This window comes from Amblyomma americanum, chromosome 2 (assembly GCF_052857255.1).
Source record: "Amblyomma americanum isolate KBUSLIRL-KWMA chromosome 2, ASM5285725v1, whole genome shotgun sequence".
In the NCBI taxonomy this organism is placed as follows: Eukaryota; Metazoa; Arthropoda; class Arachnida; order Ixodida; family Ixodidae; genus Amblyomma; species Amblyomma americanum.
Window position 1 is genome coordinate 223,515,741 of NC_135498.1, and position 17,003 is coordinate 223,532,743.

At 45.1% G+C, this 17,003-nt stretch overlaps 2 protein-coding genes across 15 annotated transcripts in view; both read right to left on the reverse strand.

Annotated features, from left to right (window-relative positions):
- The window catches only part of LOC144122196 (polyamine-transporting ATPase 13A3-like), a 738,347-nt gene that overhangs the window by 83,202 nt on the left and 638,142 nt on the right, over window positions 1–17,003 (reverse strand). The window lies entirely within an intron of this gene.
- LOC144119478 (uncharacterized) lies at window positions 3,617–4,387 on the reverse strand. The gene is made up of 2 exons (XM_077652077.1): window positions 4,330–4,387; window positions 3,617–4,232 (listed from the first exon to the last, which is right to left on the reverse strand). Exons 1-2 carry the CDS (start codon window positions 4,357–4,359, stop codon window positions 3,627–3,629), a joined length of 636 nt encoding a protein of 211 aa, XP_077508203.1. The 5' UTR covers window positions 4,360–4,387; the 3' UTR covers window positions 3,617–3,626.

The window sequence follows — 17,003 nt, forward strand, 5'->3', positions numbered from 1 at the left end:
CCGCCGGCCCGTATCAGGTATCCTGAGACGCTTGCCGGGGACGCGCACGAGAGACACTTGTTGCGCGCCGCAGCGGCAACCTGCAGTGGTGTCGTATGCGTATCTTTGCTTCTTTTCTTCGGTAGGCCCTTCCGTCGGGCTTTTTCTACCAGACATCCTGGCGCCCTTCTTCCCATAAATAAACTAGGCCGTTTCAACCCGTGTCCGGCAGTGCGCTTCCCGTGAAAAAGTGGCAGCCGTGGAGGAAGAAGACAACAAATATTGAGCGAAGCCCGAGTGCGTAATGAGAAGGCAGAGAGGAATTTGGGAGAGAAAACGAAAAGGAAAAAGAGGAGAAAAATTAGTAGCGCAAGAAAACTTTGAAAGAAGAAAATATTAACACACACAAAAAATAAAAAATAATAAAAAATATATATATATATGAATAGAATGGGGCGCCAACCAAATGCCAAATGGTTAATGAGAATGAATAGGGCGCGGAAGACATAGCACAGAATTCAAGAAATGTATCGCACGGAAGTTAAAAAAAAGAAGAAAATAATAATAATACATGTGTGCGGAAACCGTGAAAGGTTTGCGGCCCGCGGGGCTGCCGCGTGGTCCCAGTGGGCTAGGTGATAGAGTTAGAATATAGGTGTTTATTCCAGATACAACATGGAAGCTGGCTGTAAGTTGAACAAAGGAGATTACTGACAAAATAAACAATATACAATAAAATAAACAGCTACATTCCCAGCCATTCAGAGCGTGGTTGAAGTTGTCATGAACAACATCCGGCGTATTTTGATTTATAATGTTGTCCAGATCCTATGACGGGTGAAATTTTCTACGTTGCCTCGCTCAAGCAGGAGAGCCTCCCAGGAGTAGCGTTCATGCCATGGGAGAACGTGCGAAACTTGTGAATGAGGTATGACTCCCTTTGTTCCCTGTAATAGGTGCTAGGGAACCCGGACTGGAGAAGGATGACGCGGATGTTTTCGAAACTGTGGAGTGGCAGACGCAAATGCTTGGAAAGGGGTAAGCTGGGTAATGATGACACGTGAGCTTTGTGGTTATTAAAGCGGAAGCGAAATGATGTCTTGGTCTGACCAATATACTCTTGTCCACACACCTCACAATGAAGTTTGTAAATCACATTGCTTGAGTCGCTGTCGAGGTCTTCGCTTATGTGAAACACAAAGCCGTCGAACTTGGATTTTGCCAGTTTGGTGTCTAAAATGTGCGGACAGACTTTGCACCGAGGTTTTCCGCATGGGTGGCACCCACCCTGGGTAGAGTTCTTCTTTGTTTTCGCATTGACAAGCAAGTCTCTCAGGTTCTTGTCCCGGCGGTACACCACTCTGGGCGGTTCCTTGAATATTAGTGACAACTTATTACTCTGTCTGATTATATTAAAATGACGGCTTAGTATGTTACTTACTCTGGGAGCCGTTGCGGAGAATGTAAGGATTAAGTTTGTTTTGCTGTCGTCTTTGACCTTGTTTTCTGCCAGGATGGATGTGCGCTCTAGGTTGCGAGCGCGTTCAATCGCGTCATCGACTATTTCCCCGGGGTATTTCTGTCGTGACAGAGCGGCTTTGAGAGTCCTTGTATGTTGGTCAAATTCCTCTGTTGTAGAACATATTCTTCGGTATCTGTGCGCCTGAGAGTATGGAATGCTTGTTTTGCAGTGTTTCGGGTGGCTACTCTGGAAATGAAGATATTGCTGCCTATCTGTGGGCTTTTTTTGTATAGTGTAGTCGAAAGGCAGTTGCCGTCTACCGATATCTGAACGTCGAGAAAATTAATGCTAGAGTCGGAGATACTGTGGGTGAACCTGATTGAGGGGTGCAGGGCATTAAACTGAGCTATGAATTCCAACAGGCTTGCCTCATCATGTTCCCATACAAGAAATATGTCGTCCAGGAAACGCTTGTAGAAAAGTGGTTTTTTTGGCTGTTTCTCAAGGAACGGAATTTCTAGTGACGCCATGAATATTCCGGCGTAGTTAGGTGCCATTTTTGTGCCCATCGCAGTACCGCTCATCTGGAGGTAGTGCTCACCATGAAACTCAAAATTGTTCGAATTCAGGACCAGTTCAAGAAGGACGGAAAGAGTTCCATTGTCCAAATCTACCGAAGATTTTGAGCTTTCGAAGGCTGCCACTGTTGCCGCTATGCCGTCGGCGTGCGGGATGTTTGTATACAGGGAGCAAACATCCATAGTCGCTAGAAGACCTCCTGTGGGGATGGTCAAGCTGGAAATCTCCCGAAGGAAATGACTTGTGTCCTTGATGTAAGAAGGAAAACTGGGAGGGATGTCCTTGATGAGAAAGTTGATAAAATTAGATATGTTCTCCGTCACAGCCCCATTGCTGGACACGATTGGACGGCCAGGATGGTTGGCCTTATGTATTTTAGGGAGGAGATAAAACCGGCCGGGAGCTGGATTGCTCGGCAACATTGATTTTAACATTGCCGCACTTATTTGACCGTTCTCAGCGAGTCCAGCAAGAGTGTCCTCTATTACTATCATTAGTTGACTTGTGGGGTCATTCGGAAGTTTCCTGTAGAACTGAGCATCGTTAAGCTGGCGGTGGCCTTCATTTAAATATTCTGATTTGTCCAGGATTACTATAGCTCCACCCTTGTCAGCCGGTTTTATTACTATGTTTTCGTCTTTACGCAACGTTTCCAAAGCCTGTCGTTCCTTGTTCGAAAGATTACTACGGACCGGACGTTGTTTTCCGTACGCCTTGATGATATCCTTCTGCACCGCAGATATATACATATCAAGGTGTCTTTCGCGTTGTTCGCTCGGTGTCCACAACTTATCTGAACAGTGGGTATCGTTTGTTGTCTGTCGCTGGTGTGCTCGTGGAAATACTCCCTAAGGCGGAGGTTTCGTGCGAAATTGTCCAGATCCTGAAAGAGTTGAAACTCATTGAACTTACCAGATGCTGGACAAAAAGTTAAACCTTTGGATAGGAGGCTCAGCTGGGCAGGCGTGAGAACCTTTTGTGAAAAATTCACCACATTTGTGTACCCACACGATGATTCACAGCTCTCAGCTGCGGAACCCGTACCAACAACATTCGGAGAGCTGTGAGCCGTTGTGTCATTCTCTTTAGATGGGACAACGGTCTCACGGCCAACAGCTGCCAACCGAACGTTAGAGCTCAACTTGGACGACTTGGTTCCCGTATATTCGTCTGAAGGAAGCGGAACTTTGTCGCGTGTTAGTTTTTTGCTCTTATCGTTGGAGACTTCCTGCCTTCTTTTTATCTCATAGTTTTTCAGTTCGCACAGTTCGGCAGGAGATAGAGCATGCTGGCGCATCTGTGTTTCTTCAACATCTCGAAGTTCGGCAACCTTCCGTTTACTGTGCTTGACCACAGCTTCTGTTAGCTTTAGCGATGCTTCCAATAGTATAATACCCCATTCCTCTTTCTCTCTCAAACTGAATGTGGACATGGCCAGTGTACAGCCCAAACGAAGTCCCTTTGGAGTAGTACCCCGCGACAGGTAGGACGTTAGGTGAGATGCATGCAGCTCAAATCTCACGCGCTTATCAATAATTTTCCTCACTGACAGGAACGTCTGGGACCACGTCTGCTCTCCGCGGGCCGTACCTTTTGCAACAGGTAGTCAGTTGCTCTGTTCAGGCACCGCCTGCTGGGCGGCCATGGCGTAGGTCTTGCGGGTGTTGTAGCGTCGCTCCGGCACTGGCGGTGGCGGCGGCGGTATACTGGGAGGTGGTGTTGAAGCGGCCGCGTCTCCAGAGCGGCGTCCAGGGCATCTGCTGCGTGCCACGAACGGGGTCGGCTGCCAACCATGAAGTGGATAGTTGAGCTCCGCCTTGAAGTGTTGGGCCAGCAGTCCGACGCCCTCAAAACTGGTGTGCAGTCCGTCCGCAGCAAGGAAGCGCCACAGAGGCAGCGATGTAAATCCGTGGTCGATGTAGCGCACACCGGGGCCGAGTTCTTTGCGCCTGCAGAGATGACGAACTCCGGTCTTGAATTTGGAGACCTGACCGTTGAACCATTTCATGAAGCGTTGATTTGATCCTCTCCGCCGGCGATTTGGGCCCCGGGGAAGAGGAAGGCTGACGCCTATCTTCTTAATTTCCGGTCGTTTCTGGCGAATTTCTTCAACGAGCAGTGTCAGTCTCTCCAGGGACGAAGACGACCCATTTCTTGCGATGTCAACTGTCCCAACGTGGACGATCAGGGTGGTCACACTCGCGGGGACGTACTGCAACAGCAAGGGGATGCCGGCATACGAGGCGCCACAGTAAGAGATGAAGCAGGGGGCCTCTGGGTCACTTGGCGTGAAGTGGTTGTGTACGTACTTGGTAAGAGAGTCGCCGATGATTGCACATTTGATCGGATGCCTTGGATAATGACGAATCAGACGCTCTGTCGTTGGTTTGCTGGCAGCCATGGTGAGTAATTGTATTCTGTAGGGGTTCCAATGCTCCAGTTTACAAGTGTAAGTGCAGTATTACGACAAACGCGACTGTTCGTTTTATAGGTTTATTGTGCCAACAGTTTCGGGAATGGTATTCCCTTCGTCAGGGCAGGCTTACAATGAAACAGTCTTGTCAATATAAGGACACAAAGCGGGCGAGGATGTATAAACTCCGCCCTCAAAGCAAACTTGAGAGTGAGGGCAAGGGGCCGTATAATGGACCGCGCAGCAGCTCTCACAGGGGCAGTGGCTAAATTAAACACAGAAAAAACGCAGAGCAAAACGGGGAGGTGGAAATAGTAAAGGAGTAGAAAAGTCAACGAATTTGAACAGCGATAGAAAAGGGAAAGGAGCTTTAAACACGGCTCTCGGCGCACGGGGAGGCCGCACTCCCCCCCCCCCCCCCCCCCCCCCCCACCCCTCTACGACACCCCCGCAAGACGCCGCCGAGTCCGCGCCGCCGGCCCGTATCAGGTATCCTGAGACGCTTGCTGGGGACGCGCACGAGAGACGCTTGTTGCGCGCCGCAGCGGCAACCTGCAGTGGTGTCGTATGCGTATCTTTGCTTCTTTTCTTCGGTAGGCCCTTCCGTCGGGCTTTTTCTACCAGACATCCTGGCGCCCTTCTTCCCATAAATGAACTCGGCCGTTTCAACCCGTGTCCGGCAGTGCGCTTCCCGTGAAAAAGTGGCAGCCGTGGGGGAAAAAGACAACAAATATTGAGCGAAGCCCGAGTGCGTAATGAGAAGGCAGAGAGGAATTTGGGAGAGAAAACGAAAAGGAAAAAGAGGAGAAAAATTAGTAGCGCAAGAGAACTTTGAAAGAAGAAAATATCAACACACACAAAAAATGAAAAAAATATAAAATAATAAAAAATATATATATGAATAGAATGGGGCGCCAACCAAATGCCAAATGCCAAACGATAAGAGCAAAAAACTAACACGCGACAAAGTTCCGCTTCCTTCAGACGAATATACGGGAACCAAGTCGTCCAAGTTGAGCTCTAACGTTCGGTTGGCAGCTGTTGGCCGTGAGACCGTTGTCCCATCTAAAGAGAATGACACAACGGCTCACAGCTCTCCGAATGTTGTTGGTACGGGTTCCGCAGCTGAGAGCTGTGAATCATCGTGTGGGTACACAAATGTGGTGAATTTTTCACAAAAGGTTCTCACGCCTGCCCAGCTGAGCCTCCTATCCAAAGGTTTAACTTTTTGTCCAGCATCTGGTAAGTTCAATGAGTTTCAACTCTTTCAGGATCTGGACAATTTCGCACGAAACCTCCGCCTTAGGGAGTATTTCCACGAGCACACCAGCGACAGACAACAAACGATACCCACTGTTCAGATAAGTTGTGGACACCGAGCGAACAACGCGAAAGACACCTTGATATGTATATATCTGCGGTGCAGAAGGATATCATCAAGGCGTACGGAAAACAACGTCCGGTCCGTAGTAATCTTTCGAACAAGGAACGACAGGCTTTGGAAACGTTGCGTAAAGACGAAAACATAGTAATAAAACCGGCTGACAAGGGTGGAGCTATAGTAATCCTGGACAAATCAGAATATTTAAATGAAGGCCACCGCCAGCTTAACGATGCTCAGTTCTACAGGAAACTTCCGAATGACCCCACAAGTCAACTAATGATAGTAATAGAGGACACTCTTGCTGGACTCGCTGAGAACGGTCAAATAAGTGCGGCAATGTTAAAATCAATGTTGCCGAGCAATCCAGCTCCCGGCCGGTTTTATCTCCTCCCTAAAATACATAAGGCCAACCATCCTGGCCGTCCAATCGTGTCCAGCAATGGGGCTGTGACGGAGAACATATCTAATTTTATCAACTTTCTCATCAAGGACATCCCTCCCAGTTTTCCTTCTTACGTCAAGGACACAAGTCATTTCCTTCGGGAGATTTCCAGCTTGACCATCCCCACAGGAGGTCTTCTAGCGACTATGGATGTTTTCTCCCTGTATACAAACATCCCGCACGCCGACGGCATAGCGGCAACAGTGGCAGCCTTCGAAAGCTCAAAATCTTCGGTAGATTTGGACAATGGAACTCTTTCCGTCCTTCTTGAACTGGTCCTGAATTCGAACAATTTTGAGTTTCATGGTGAGCACTACCTCCAGATGAGCGGTACTGCGATGGGCACAAAAATGGCACCTAACTACGCCGGAATATTCATGGCGTCACTAGAAATTCCGTTCCTTGAGAAACAGCCAAAAAAACCACTTTTCTACAAGCGTTTCCTGGACGACATATTTCTTGTATGGGAACATGATGAGACAAGCCTGTTGGAATTCATAGCTCAGTTTAATGCCCTGCACCCCTCAATCAGGTTCACCCACAGTATCTCCGACTCTAGCATTAATTTTCTCGACGTTCAGATATCGGTAGACGGCAACTGCCTTTCGACTACACTATACAAAAAGCCCGCAGATAGGCAGCAATATCTTCATTTCCAGAGTAGCCACCCGAAACACTGCAAAACAAGCATTCCATACTCTCAGGCGCACAGATACCGAAGAATATGTTCTACAACAGAGGAATTTGACCAACATACAAGGACTCTCAAAGCCGCTCTGTCACGACAGAAATACCCCGGGGAAATAGTCGATGACGCGATTGAACGCGCTCGCAACCTAGAGCGCACATCCATCCTGGCAGAAAACAAGGTCAAAGACGACAGCAAAACAAACTTAATCCTTACATTCTCCTCAACGGCTCCCAGAGTAAGTAACATACTAAGCCGTCATTTTAATATAATCAGACAGAGTAATAAGTTGTCACTAATATTCAAGGAACCGCCCAGAGTGGTGTACCGCCGGGACAAGAACCTGAGAGACTTGCTTGTCAATGCGAAAACAAAGAAGAACTCTACCCAGGGTGGGTGCCACCCATGCGGAAAACCTCGGTGCAAAGTCTGTCCGCACATTTTAGACACCAAACTGGCAAAATCCAAGTTCGACGGCTTTGTGTTTCACATAAGCGAAGACCTCGACTGCGACTCAAGCAATGTGATTTACAAACTTCATTGTGAGGTGTGTGGACAAGAGTATATTGGTCAGACCAAGACATCATTTCGCTTCCGCTTTAATAACCACAAAGCTCACGTGTCATCATTACCCAGCTTACCCCTTTCCAAGCATTTGCGTCTGCCACTCCACAGTTTCGAAAACATCCGCGTCATCCTTCTCCAGTCCGGGTTCCCTAGCACCTATTACAGGGAACAAAGGGAGTCATACCTCATTCACAAGTTTCGCACGTTCTCCCATGGCATGAACGCTACTCCTGGGAGGCTCTCCTGCTTGAGCGAGGCAACGTAGAAAATTTCACCCGTCATAGGATCTGGACAACATTATAAATCAAAATACGCCGGATGTTGTTCATGACAACTTCAACCACGCTCTAAATGGCTGGGAATGTAGCTGTTTATTTTATTGTATATTGTTTATTTTGTCAGTAATATCCTTTGTTCAACTTACAGCCAGCTTCCATGTTCTATCTGGAATAAATACCTATATTCTAACTCTATCACCTAGCCCACTGGGACCACGCGGCAGCCCCGCGGGCCGCAAACCTTTCACGGTTTCCGCACACATGTATTATTATTATTTTCTTCTTTTTTTAACTTCCGTGCGATACATTTCTTGAATTCTGTGCTATGTCTTCCGCGCCCTATTCATTCTCATTTACCATTTGGCATTTGGTTGGCGCCCCATTCTATTCATATATATTTTTTTTATTATTTTTTATTTTTTGTGTGTGTTAATATTTTCTTCTTTCAAAGTTCTCTTGCGCTACTAATTTTTCTCCTCTTTTTCCTTTTCGTTTTCTCTCCCAAATTCCTCTCTGCCTTCTCATTACGCACTCGGGCTTCGCTCAATATTTGTTGTCTTCTTCCTCCACGGCTGCCACTTTTTCACGGGAAGCGCACTGCCGGACACGGGTTGAAACGGCCTAGTTTATTTATGGGAAGAAGGGCGCCAGGATGTCTGGTAGAAAAAGCCCGACGGAAGGGCCTACCGAAGAAAAGAAGCAAAGATACGCATACGACACCACTGCAGGTTGCCGCTGCGGCGCGCAACAAGTGTCTCTCGTGCGCGTCCCCGGCAAGCGTCTCAGGATACCTGATACGGGCCGGCGGCGCGGACTCGGCGGCGTCTTGCGGGGGTGTCGTAGAGAGAGGGGGGGGGGGGGGGGGGAGTGCGGCCTCCCCGTGCGCCGAGAGCCGTGTTTAACGCTCCTTTTCCTTTTCTATCGCTGTTCAAATTCGTTGTCTTTTCTACTCCTTTACTATTTCCACCTCCCCGTTTTGCTCTGCGTTTTTTCTGTGTTTAATTTAGCCACTGCCCCTGTGAGAGCTGCTGCGCGGTCCATTATACGGCCCCTTGCCCTCACTCTCAAGTTTGCTTTGAGGGCGGAGTTTATACATCCTCGCCCGCTTTGTGTCCTTATATTGACAAGACTGTTTCATTGTAAGCCTGCCCTGACGAAGGGAATACCATTCCCGAAACTGTTGGCACAATAAACCTATAATACGAACAGCCGCGTTTGTCGTAATACTGCAGTTACATATATATATATATATATATATATATATATATATATATATATATATATATATATATATATATATATATATATATATATACATACATATGTGTCACACTCGAAAAAGGCTGGTCCTCCAGCCGAAACGTCGTGAATTAAATCCTGTTATGTTTCTTCAATTCTTGGTGATTTTATATTATATTGACCAAATCAGCTGCCAGAAATCACTTTTGATATATATATATATATATATATATATATATATATATATATATATATATATATATATATATATATATATATATATATATATAGCAGATAAGTTAAATGAAATGAGGAGCCCGTTTGACAAACTTATGAAGGGAGCTAACAGTTAGCTCCCTTCATATATATATATATATATATATATATATATATATATATATATATATATATATATATATATATATATATATATATATATATAGCATCATAAGCTGACCCCTGTGTAGGATTTCTTCTTATTTCCTAATAATATACTCCCGTTTCCGCGGGTATGTCTGTTGCTGGCTTTCTGGTTATTTGATGAAACGCATGTTGCTTTGATACGTCGGATATTTCTGTTTTTTTCTGCCTTAAATTTTGCCCATGCTACTTAGTGTTCACCCAACTGTTCAGACCGTATTTTCCGCCACAAGAAGCACGAACATCGGCCTCGCCTCCTGCAATTTTCACCAGACTCTGAACACCAAGCGGCGCAGAGAGTAGCCTTAAGGTATACCACGCAGCCTCAAATAGCGTCTCAATGTATGTACAATTTTGTAGTAACTCACTACTGCCGCCGTTTCGCGCAATCTAACTGGACTGAAGTACAAACCAAAGAAACTACCGGGCGAAAAGCGGCGACCATTGAGTTCATGATAAACCTGACGACTATGGTCGCGCTACACCTACTGGCGGCCGCTGGCGCCGATCCATTGCCTGGCTGTGCTACATATAGGGGATATTCCACTCCAAATGAGCCAGTCTTTGCGCTCAACCATCAAGGTTTGTTATGTTGCTATAAAAACTACTATCTCACCTTCATCATCATCATCATCATCATCATCATCAGCCTGATTGCGCCCACTGCAAGATTTCTTGCAAGGACTGCAAAGCTTCCTACGTCGGCGAATCAGGCAATTTTATCAGGCGCTTAAAACAACATCCAAATGACGTCGCCAAAGGCCGCAGGAAAGAAAATGCCTTGGCTGAACACTCAAGCTGCATCACATGCCATCGATTGGAACAACCCCTGAGTAATGGCGACGGAGAAGCATTTATCGTCCCGCTTACTTCCAGAATCACTTCACATCCAAATGACACCACATGTTTTGAACCGAACGCGGGCTAATCTTCCTGAGATTTACGCATGCCCCTTACGCCACCTGCACCGTACATAAGTCACCACCTTCGCCCATCTGCTGCCATTCTGAACAAGGCACCCGTACTGGCCCGAAACGTCTTTGTTTTTACTTTTTCTTTTTTTTTTGGCGAGTGCTCCTATTTTTCTGTTATCACTGCAAGGCAAAGGCATCTCTCATGTGTCTCCATAGGATGGGAAAACTTTTATTGTCCAACAACCAGAGGGCAGCCAGAGGACTAAACGCCCAGACGACGTCCGAAAGGCCTCGACTCTCGGCGGCGGCTTCGGCCAGTCGGGCGATTCTTAGCTGAGTCGCCGGGTCGCAGCTCAGTAGTAAGGCCTCGCATCGGTCTTTCGTCGTTATGCCTCGTCCCTCTCGGAGGGCACGAAGACATTCCCATAATGTGTGGGCCAAGGTGGCCCTAAGTTCGCAGTTTGCGCATTTTTCTGAAAAACTCCCTGGATACACAAGACTCTAGAGGGCCGGGTTTGGAAAAGTGTAAGTTTGTAACCGGTGCCGGTTGATGGCACCGGGTTGATGGCTTGGTATCTGGTCAAGGATCTACCTGCTGGACGAAGTCTAGCTGTTTGCAAACGATAGTGCTGTGTAATTTCTCGGTATCCCACCATGCGATCCCTGTCTGTGAAGACCCACTCGCTCGGGACCACCCGGACGGAAAAGCCTCGGGCGACCTCGTGCACCATCTCATTACCAGGCAGGGATGCATGTGCTGGTGTCAAGACTAGCGTAACTTTAAGGCCTATTACCTCGTGACTCAGAATGTATTCGTTAGGGGAGAGAACCGGCCCCTGCTGAAATCTAATTTGCCTTTGATAGTTGCGGCCACCACATCTGATTGATGTCATGAAACCAGTTCTTCATTGCCTGCTTTCCAAAAAGAGGCTAAGATTTTCTTCTTGAATCGTACTTAAACTAGCTCGTGTTTGTAGGGAATGCAGTGCTCATATATTTGATGTTTCGAAGATCCACCTCTTCGGGGGTACTTCTCTTGTTGCTTTGCCAAATGAACTCATTTTTTTGGTTACTTCAATTGTTTTTTAATTGTTTTGTAGCAACGTTGACTTCTACATACCAACATTTTCGATGTATGTGAAATCATGGAGCATTTTTGTAATATTGCAAAAGTAAACATACACTCGCCAAAATTTCTAAAAGAAAGGAAACACGACGTTTCGGGACTTAGAGGGATTAGCATAGAATTTCACCGAAGTTATTTTATTAACAGGCACCAAATGGTCTAACTGAGTGGTAAAAGGTCTAATTTTGATGAAGTTACTGTGGGCGTGCATGAGGGTTCAGTCCTTAGTCCGATTCTTTTCTCTTTTTATATCAATGACCTGTCACACTTCACCAAACAGTTTTTTGTTTTCATGTATGCTGAAGACATAGCTCTGCTATGTGCAGCTAAGTGTGTATCTTAACTAATTATCACGGCTAACCGGGATTCGGAAACTTTGAGTAATTTGTTTACCTCCAACAAACTTGTAGTACATTATATTTAAGGGCCCAAGAAAAATATTTCCTCGAAATTGGCCTGCAGTAAAATGGCTGGGTAATCCTATTGAACCTGTCAATGAGGTCATATATCTCGGATTAATTCTGGACGAGAACTTGCACTCGAAGGCCCACATTCAGGCACTCTCTAAAAAGCTAGGTGCAGCTTGATTTGCACTGTATAAATGAGCGAGTACTTTGACAACGACACAGTCAGAGTGACTTATTTTGCCATTTTCCAAAGCCAGTAGTCGTATTGCATTTAATCCTGGTATCACACCTACCAGTCTTATTTGGAGGCGCTCAGGGTTTCTAAATGAAGGGCTATTAGGTTCTGCACACTGCCGAACTGCAATGCGCACACTTCTCTTCTTTTTAAACACATGAATATTGTACACTTAAATTATTTATTGATACAGGGCTATACTGACAGTACATGCATGCCTTGTGCACAATTACCCAGTACGCTCATCCATTTTCACTCTGCCATCTAATCGCACCCGTAACGCTACACATGGAAATTTCCTTCTTCCGAAGACGAAAAATGTCTACGGAGAAAGGACCATAGCTCATGTGGGGACAAAGCTGTAGCATGCCCTTACAGATGACGTCAAGCGCACCAGTTATTTTACACTCCTGCTAAAAATATTATAAATCTGAGTGATGAGAGAGTACTTTCTCTGCACTTTGTTTTTCTTTGTATGCCGGATTGTGTAGAGACTTCGTATTTGTATGTGTTTACATATTTATTTACTTTATACCTTTCTTGTTTAAGTAGGTTGCAACTTTTTATTTGAATGCAAGAGCCTTCGTCATGTGTAATGTAAAACTTTATTATTATTCCTGCACTTAGTTTCACTAGATATGATTTGCATGGATCCCAACTAGCTTTTAGCTTGGGATCTAGATGTTGTTTGAAACATGGTTTGTATAAATGTTCAGAAATAAAATTTAATTCAATTATATGCGATTATGATTGTGTCCATGCTTCGTAACTGTCATCCGGGGTGCCAAATAATAGTAGATTAGATTTGCGAGGTCAATTTTCCGCATCATCACATTTGTCTTTAAGCTGTGGAATGTGCGTGGTCAATTTCGCTATTGAATCTGACACTTCCCTGCTTGACTTGGGATCTTCAACACCTTTTTCCAGTGCGCCTACGCGTAAAGAAAGGTCGTTAACAAGTTTGACCAATTTCTTTTGAGCTCTGCGAGTACGGAGTTCTGGGCGGCTTCTAATCTTGTTTTGCATTGGTAATAGTTACGAGTGTGACATCTGCATTGCTGTCAAGGGGTCCAGGATTTAGTTCGATATTGGCAGATATAAAAAGCTGTAGGTAAACAGCGAAAGCTTTAAGTGAACTTAGTGGCCGGTGGCATAGCGCGAGCGCTCCGTCCCACGACACTGCCAGCCTCGTCGTCTTCATCGCTACATAAATGCGATATGTGCAGGAAGGTTGTTCCAGCCTTTAGATGCGTTTGGCAAGAATGAATGATAAACAGTTTTAGTGCCGCAATAGGGAAGAGTAATGTTGCGACGATAGTCGACACTCGAAGAGCGGTAGCTAGGCGGCATTCACTATGCAGAGACTCTTGACAGTAGATTTTATGAAACAAGCGAATGCGAAAAATTTTCCGGTGCATTGAGAGTCATGGTAACTACACACTAGACATCATTAAGGTGGTGCTGGCTGCTCGGTTATAATTAGAAAGTACAAATCGAAAAACATTATTTTGTACCATTTCAAGAGCATGAGATAACACATTTTGATTAGAATTCCCGATGCCAGCAGCGCAAGTTTGAGTAGCACAAGAGTTGTATAATGACGCTTTAATGAAATAGGGGCATTGCTGAAATTACGTCTTGAGCATATTAATGTGCTATGCGCGTTTCTAGCAGTTTGGTCAGTGCGAGCATTCCACTTCAACGTGGAGGAAATGGTTAGGCTAAGGTATGATGACACGGGCTGAAGCGGAGTGCTACTGTCCTCACCGGGGTACATTCATCTCACAAGCATAGTAGCAGCGCAAAAAACACACACAAAAGAAGAACTAGACACCGAGAGACACGCACAGACGCTGCACAGACACTGCACAGACGCTGGCAGCGTCTGTGCGTGTCTCTCGGTGTCTAGTTCTTTTGTGTGTGTGTGTTTTTTTTTTTGGAGCTGCTACTATGCTTAAGAAAAGTAACCAACTCGCCCAAGACCTCGTTTTATCGAAGCGGGGAACATTCACCTTGCCGAGAGACACGCATTATTTTACATTTGTTAGCTGTTTAGTTTCATATGTCATTTCATGCACCAAAGAGCGATGGCACTTACATCGAACTGAAGTATTAGTTCGTCATCATCATTATAAACCTCGCGATAAATGACACAGTCGTCAGTGTATCAGTGCACGCAAGGAGAGACACGACGCGGAAAATCGTTAGTATATATCAGAAACAAAAAGCAGCCCTAAACAAAGCCTTGGGCACGCTTGGTGTTAGCTCGGAAATGGGATTTTGACCTCACCTTGAGAAATCGAAAATACCTTGTGCCATGGCGCTCTTTGGCCATAGCTGCCCTTGCGCCATAAAAATCCATCATCATCAATTTGGTTAGGAGACAATTGCAATCGTTAATACAGACGTACTGAGAGCGATTAATAAGAAAGTATTCAAGCCAATTTAGTAACTTAAGATCAAGGTTCAGTGCGGATGGTTTAATACTAATTAATAGTTGATGCTGAACTTTATTGGAGGCCTTGAAAAAAACCAGAAATGTGTTGTCTGCCCGGGAATGCTCATAAAATATGTCATGTAGCGAGTGCGTGAAATGACAGAGCAGAGTTTCGTGCGAGAAGGAAAGGCAAAGTTTTAAGCAAGAAAATAATTTTTGAAAGTTCAGTCCCTGCGTTCAACTTCGTCGTTGCTTTGTGCTTGCTCTTCACTGCAGCACACTTGGCCGCGGGCTGCAAATATACAGAGAACGAGCACTCCACCCCTCGAATACAATGGTGCGCACGACAAGAACAAGCGTTCAGAGGCCGTACAAAAGAATAAATACTAATTCGCTATGAGCTGTGTACATGGGAGGAGAAAACTATCAAGCCTGTCGTAGCCTCTCGGTGCAAAAAAAAAATTATTCAACAAAATGAAGCTCAACTGATTGGGTCGTTTTCAAGAGCGATGCCATTAAAAGAAATACCCAGGATCACCACAAAAAGCCGTTGTCTCTCTACGGCGCATTCTAGGCTGACGTCACACTCATCGACCACAAAGTTTAAGTGGCGAAATGTGAATGCACGCTCCAGAGGACCTTTAAACCCTGTGGTGTCAGGAGCTCCACTTGAAGCACCGTGCAGTGAGGCTCATGCGTCTCCTTGACGTCGGCTCTGTGTGCGCGGCACTGAAAATCAAGCGCCGAGCAGCACCGGGGTAGAACACAGGCACTAAAATTGCAAAATTAATTCCTCGCTTAAAAAATGTTGCCATTAAACTTCTAGAAATAAATATGTCTGAATGGGGCTGGGCAGCTTACTACCTTTCATATTTTACTAGAAACACCAGCTGACTTCGAAACTGACGCCTGAATACGCCTCAAAAAGCACTCTTTTGTTTTACTTTAGAATTTTTTCCTGAGAAGGATTATGTTTTTTTTTTATCCCCGAAACATCTTCATCGAGTTACTTGCCACGGCAGAATTTAGCAAAAATTGCTGGAATGACTACTGTGAGGACATCTAACTTGATAAAGAAATGTTGAAATTTGATACTTTTGTACCTCCATCCACGTTTCACATTAAAAAAATATATCAATTTCAGTTCACTTTACTACACGTAAAAGGGCAATGTACATTATTCATATGAAAAAAATTTGAGAGTCATGCGCTCGAAGTATATCATTTCGAAATTTTTAGTAAGACTAGCATTGCCACAGCTTGCAAACAATATGTTGGTTTTGGAACGAAAAAACTTTTTCGCCAAGAACATGCAGTGATAATGTTTTTCATAGTAACGCAAGAAGCCATGATTTCTTTAATGCAGTCTCTTTTTTTTTAACTCATTACGCAAGTTTCCCCCGCTAAACACTGAAGATATTTCGAATGTCGCTTTGCTGTTGATGCCGCCCACAAGCATTGCGTGCTCAGGAGTAAAAATATTGTATCTCAGAATAAATGCGAGGAATGAAGCACAATTATTATCATGATCAGAATAAAGGTTGGATGTTAAAGGACGCCGATTCGCGAGTTTCCCCCAGCTAAGTCACTCTGTAAAACATTATTTTGGGCTAGTTGGTGCATTTGGAACCAAGGAAGAGGAGCAGCGCAAAAGCATGCAACCACAGACGAAGAAAGGACGAGACAAACTGAGGGGAGGAATCGCAAAGCACGATCGATGACTGGGTCAGAAAAATCAAAACGGTTGGTCTAAAATTTAATAAGCAAAAAACCAAAGTGACGTCAACAGCCTCGGAAGGGAACAAGAGTTTACAATAAATAGCGAGGCAGTGGTATTCGTAAGGGAATTCATGTGCTTAGGGTAGGTAATCACTGCAGATCCGGATGATGAGAGGGAAATAACTAAAAGGATAAGAATGGAGTGGAGCGCATATGACAGGTTCTTTCAGATCATAAATGGCAGTTTTCCAACATCCCTCAAGAGAAAAGTGTACAACAGCTGTATCTTACCGGTGCTCACCTAGGGGGCAGAAACGTGGAGGCTTACGCAAAGGGTTAAGCTTAAGTTAAGGACAACGCAACGAGTCATGGAAAGAAACATGATAGGTTAGGTGTAACGTTGAAGGACAGAAAGCTGGCGCTGTGGGTGAGGGTACAAACACAGATAAATGACTTGCTAGTCGAAGTCATGATGATATGGACTTGATCAAGGCGTGTAATGCTGAAGCAAGATCATGCCTCTCTACCTGACACCCTTCCTGATTGGAATTTTATTGCTGATTTTAAGGAGGACTATGGTGGTTGTGCAGCCGTTATAGACATCTTCGAATATCTTCACATAAGACTCCTCAATACCCCGATTTCGAAATGCCTCCATACTGCAGTGGTTTGTGTCACAAAAGTAAAACCAGTGCTAATTTTTACACAAACCAC

What these genes read in the sequence shown, in the direction of transcription:
- LOC144119478 (XM_077652077.1), bottom strand. Translation starts at nt 4,359, where the DNA reads ATGTGCAATCATCGGCGACTCTCTTACCAA. An exon ending in ATCGGCGACTCTCTTACCAA is followed by an intron (nt 4,233 to 4,329) that starts GTACGTACACAA and finishes TTGCTGTTGCAG; the next exon opens with TACGTCCCCGCGAGTGTGAC.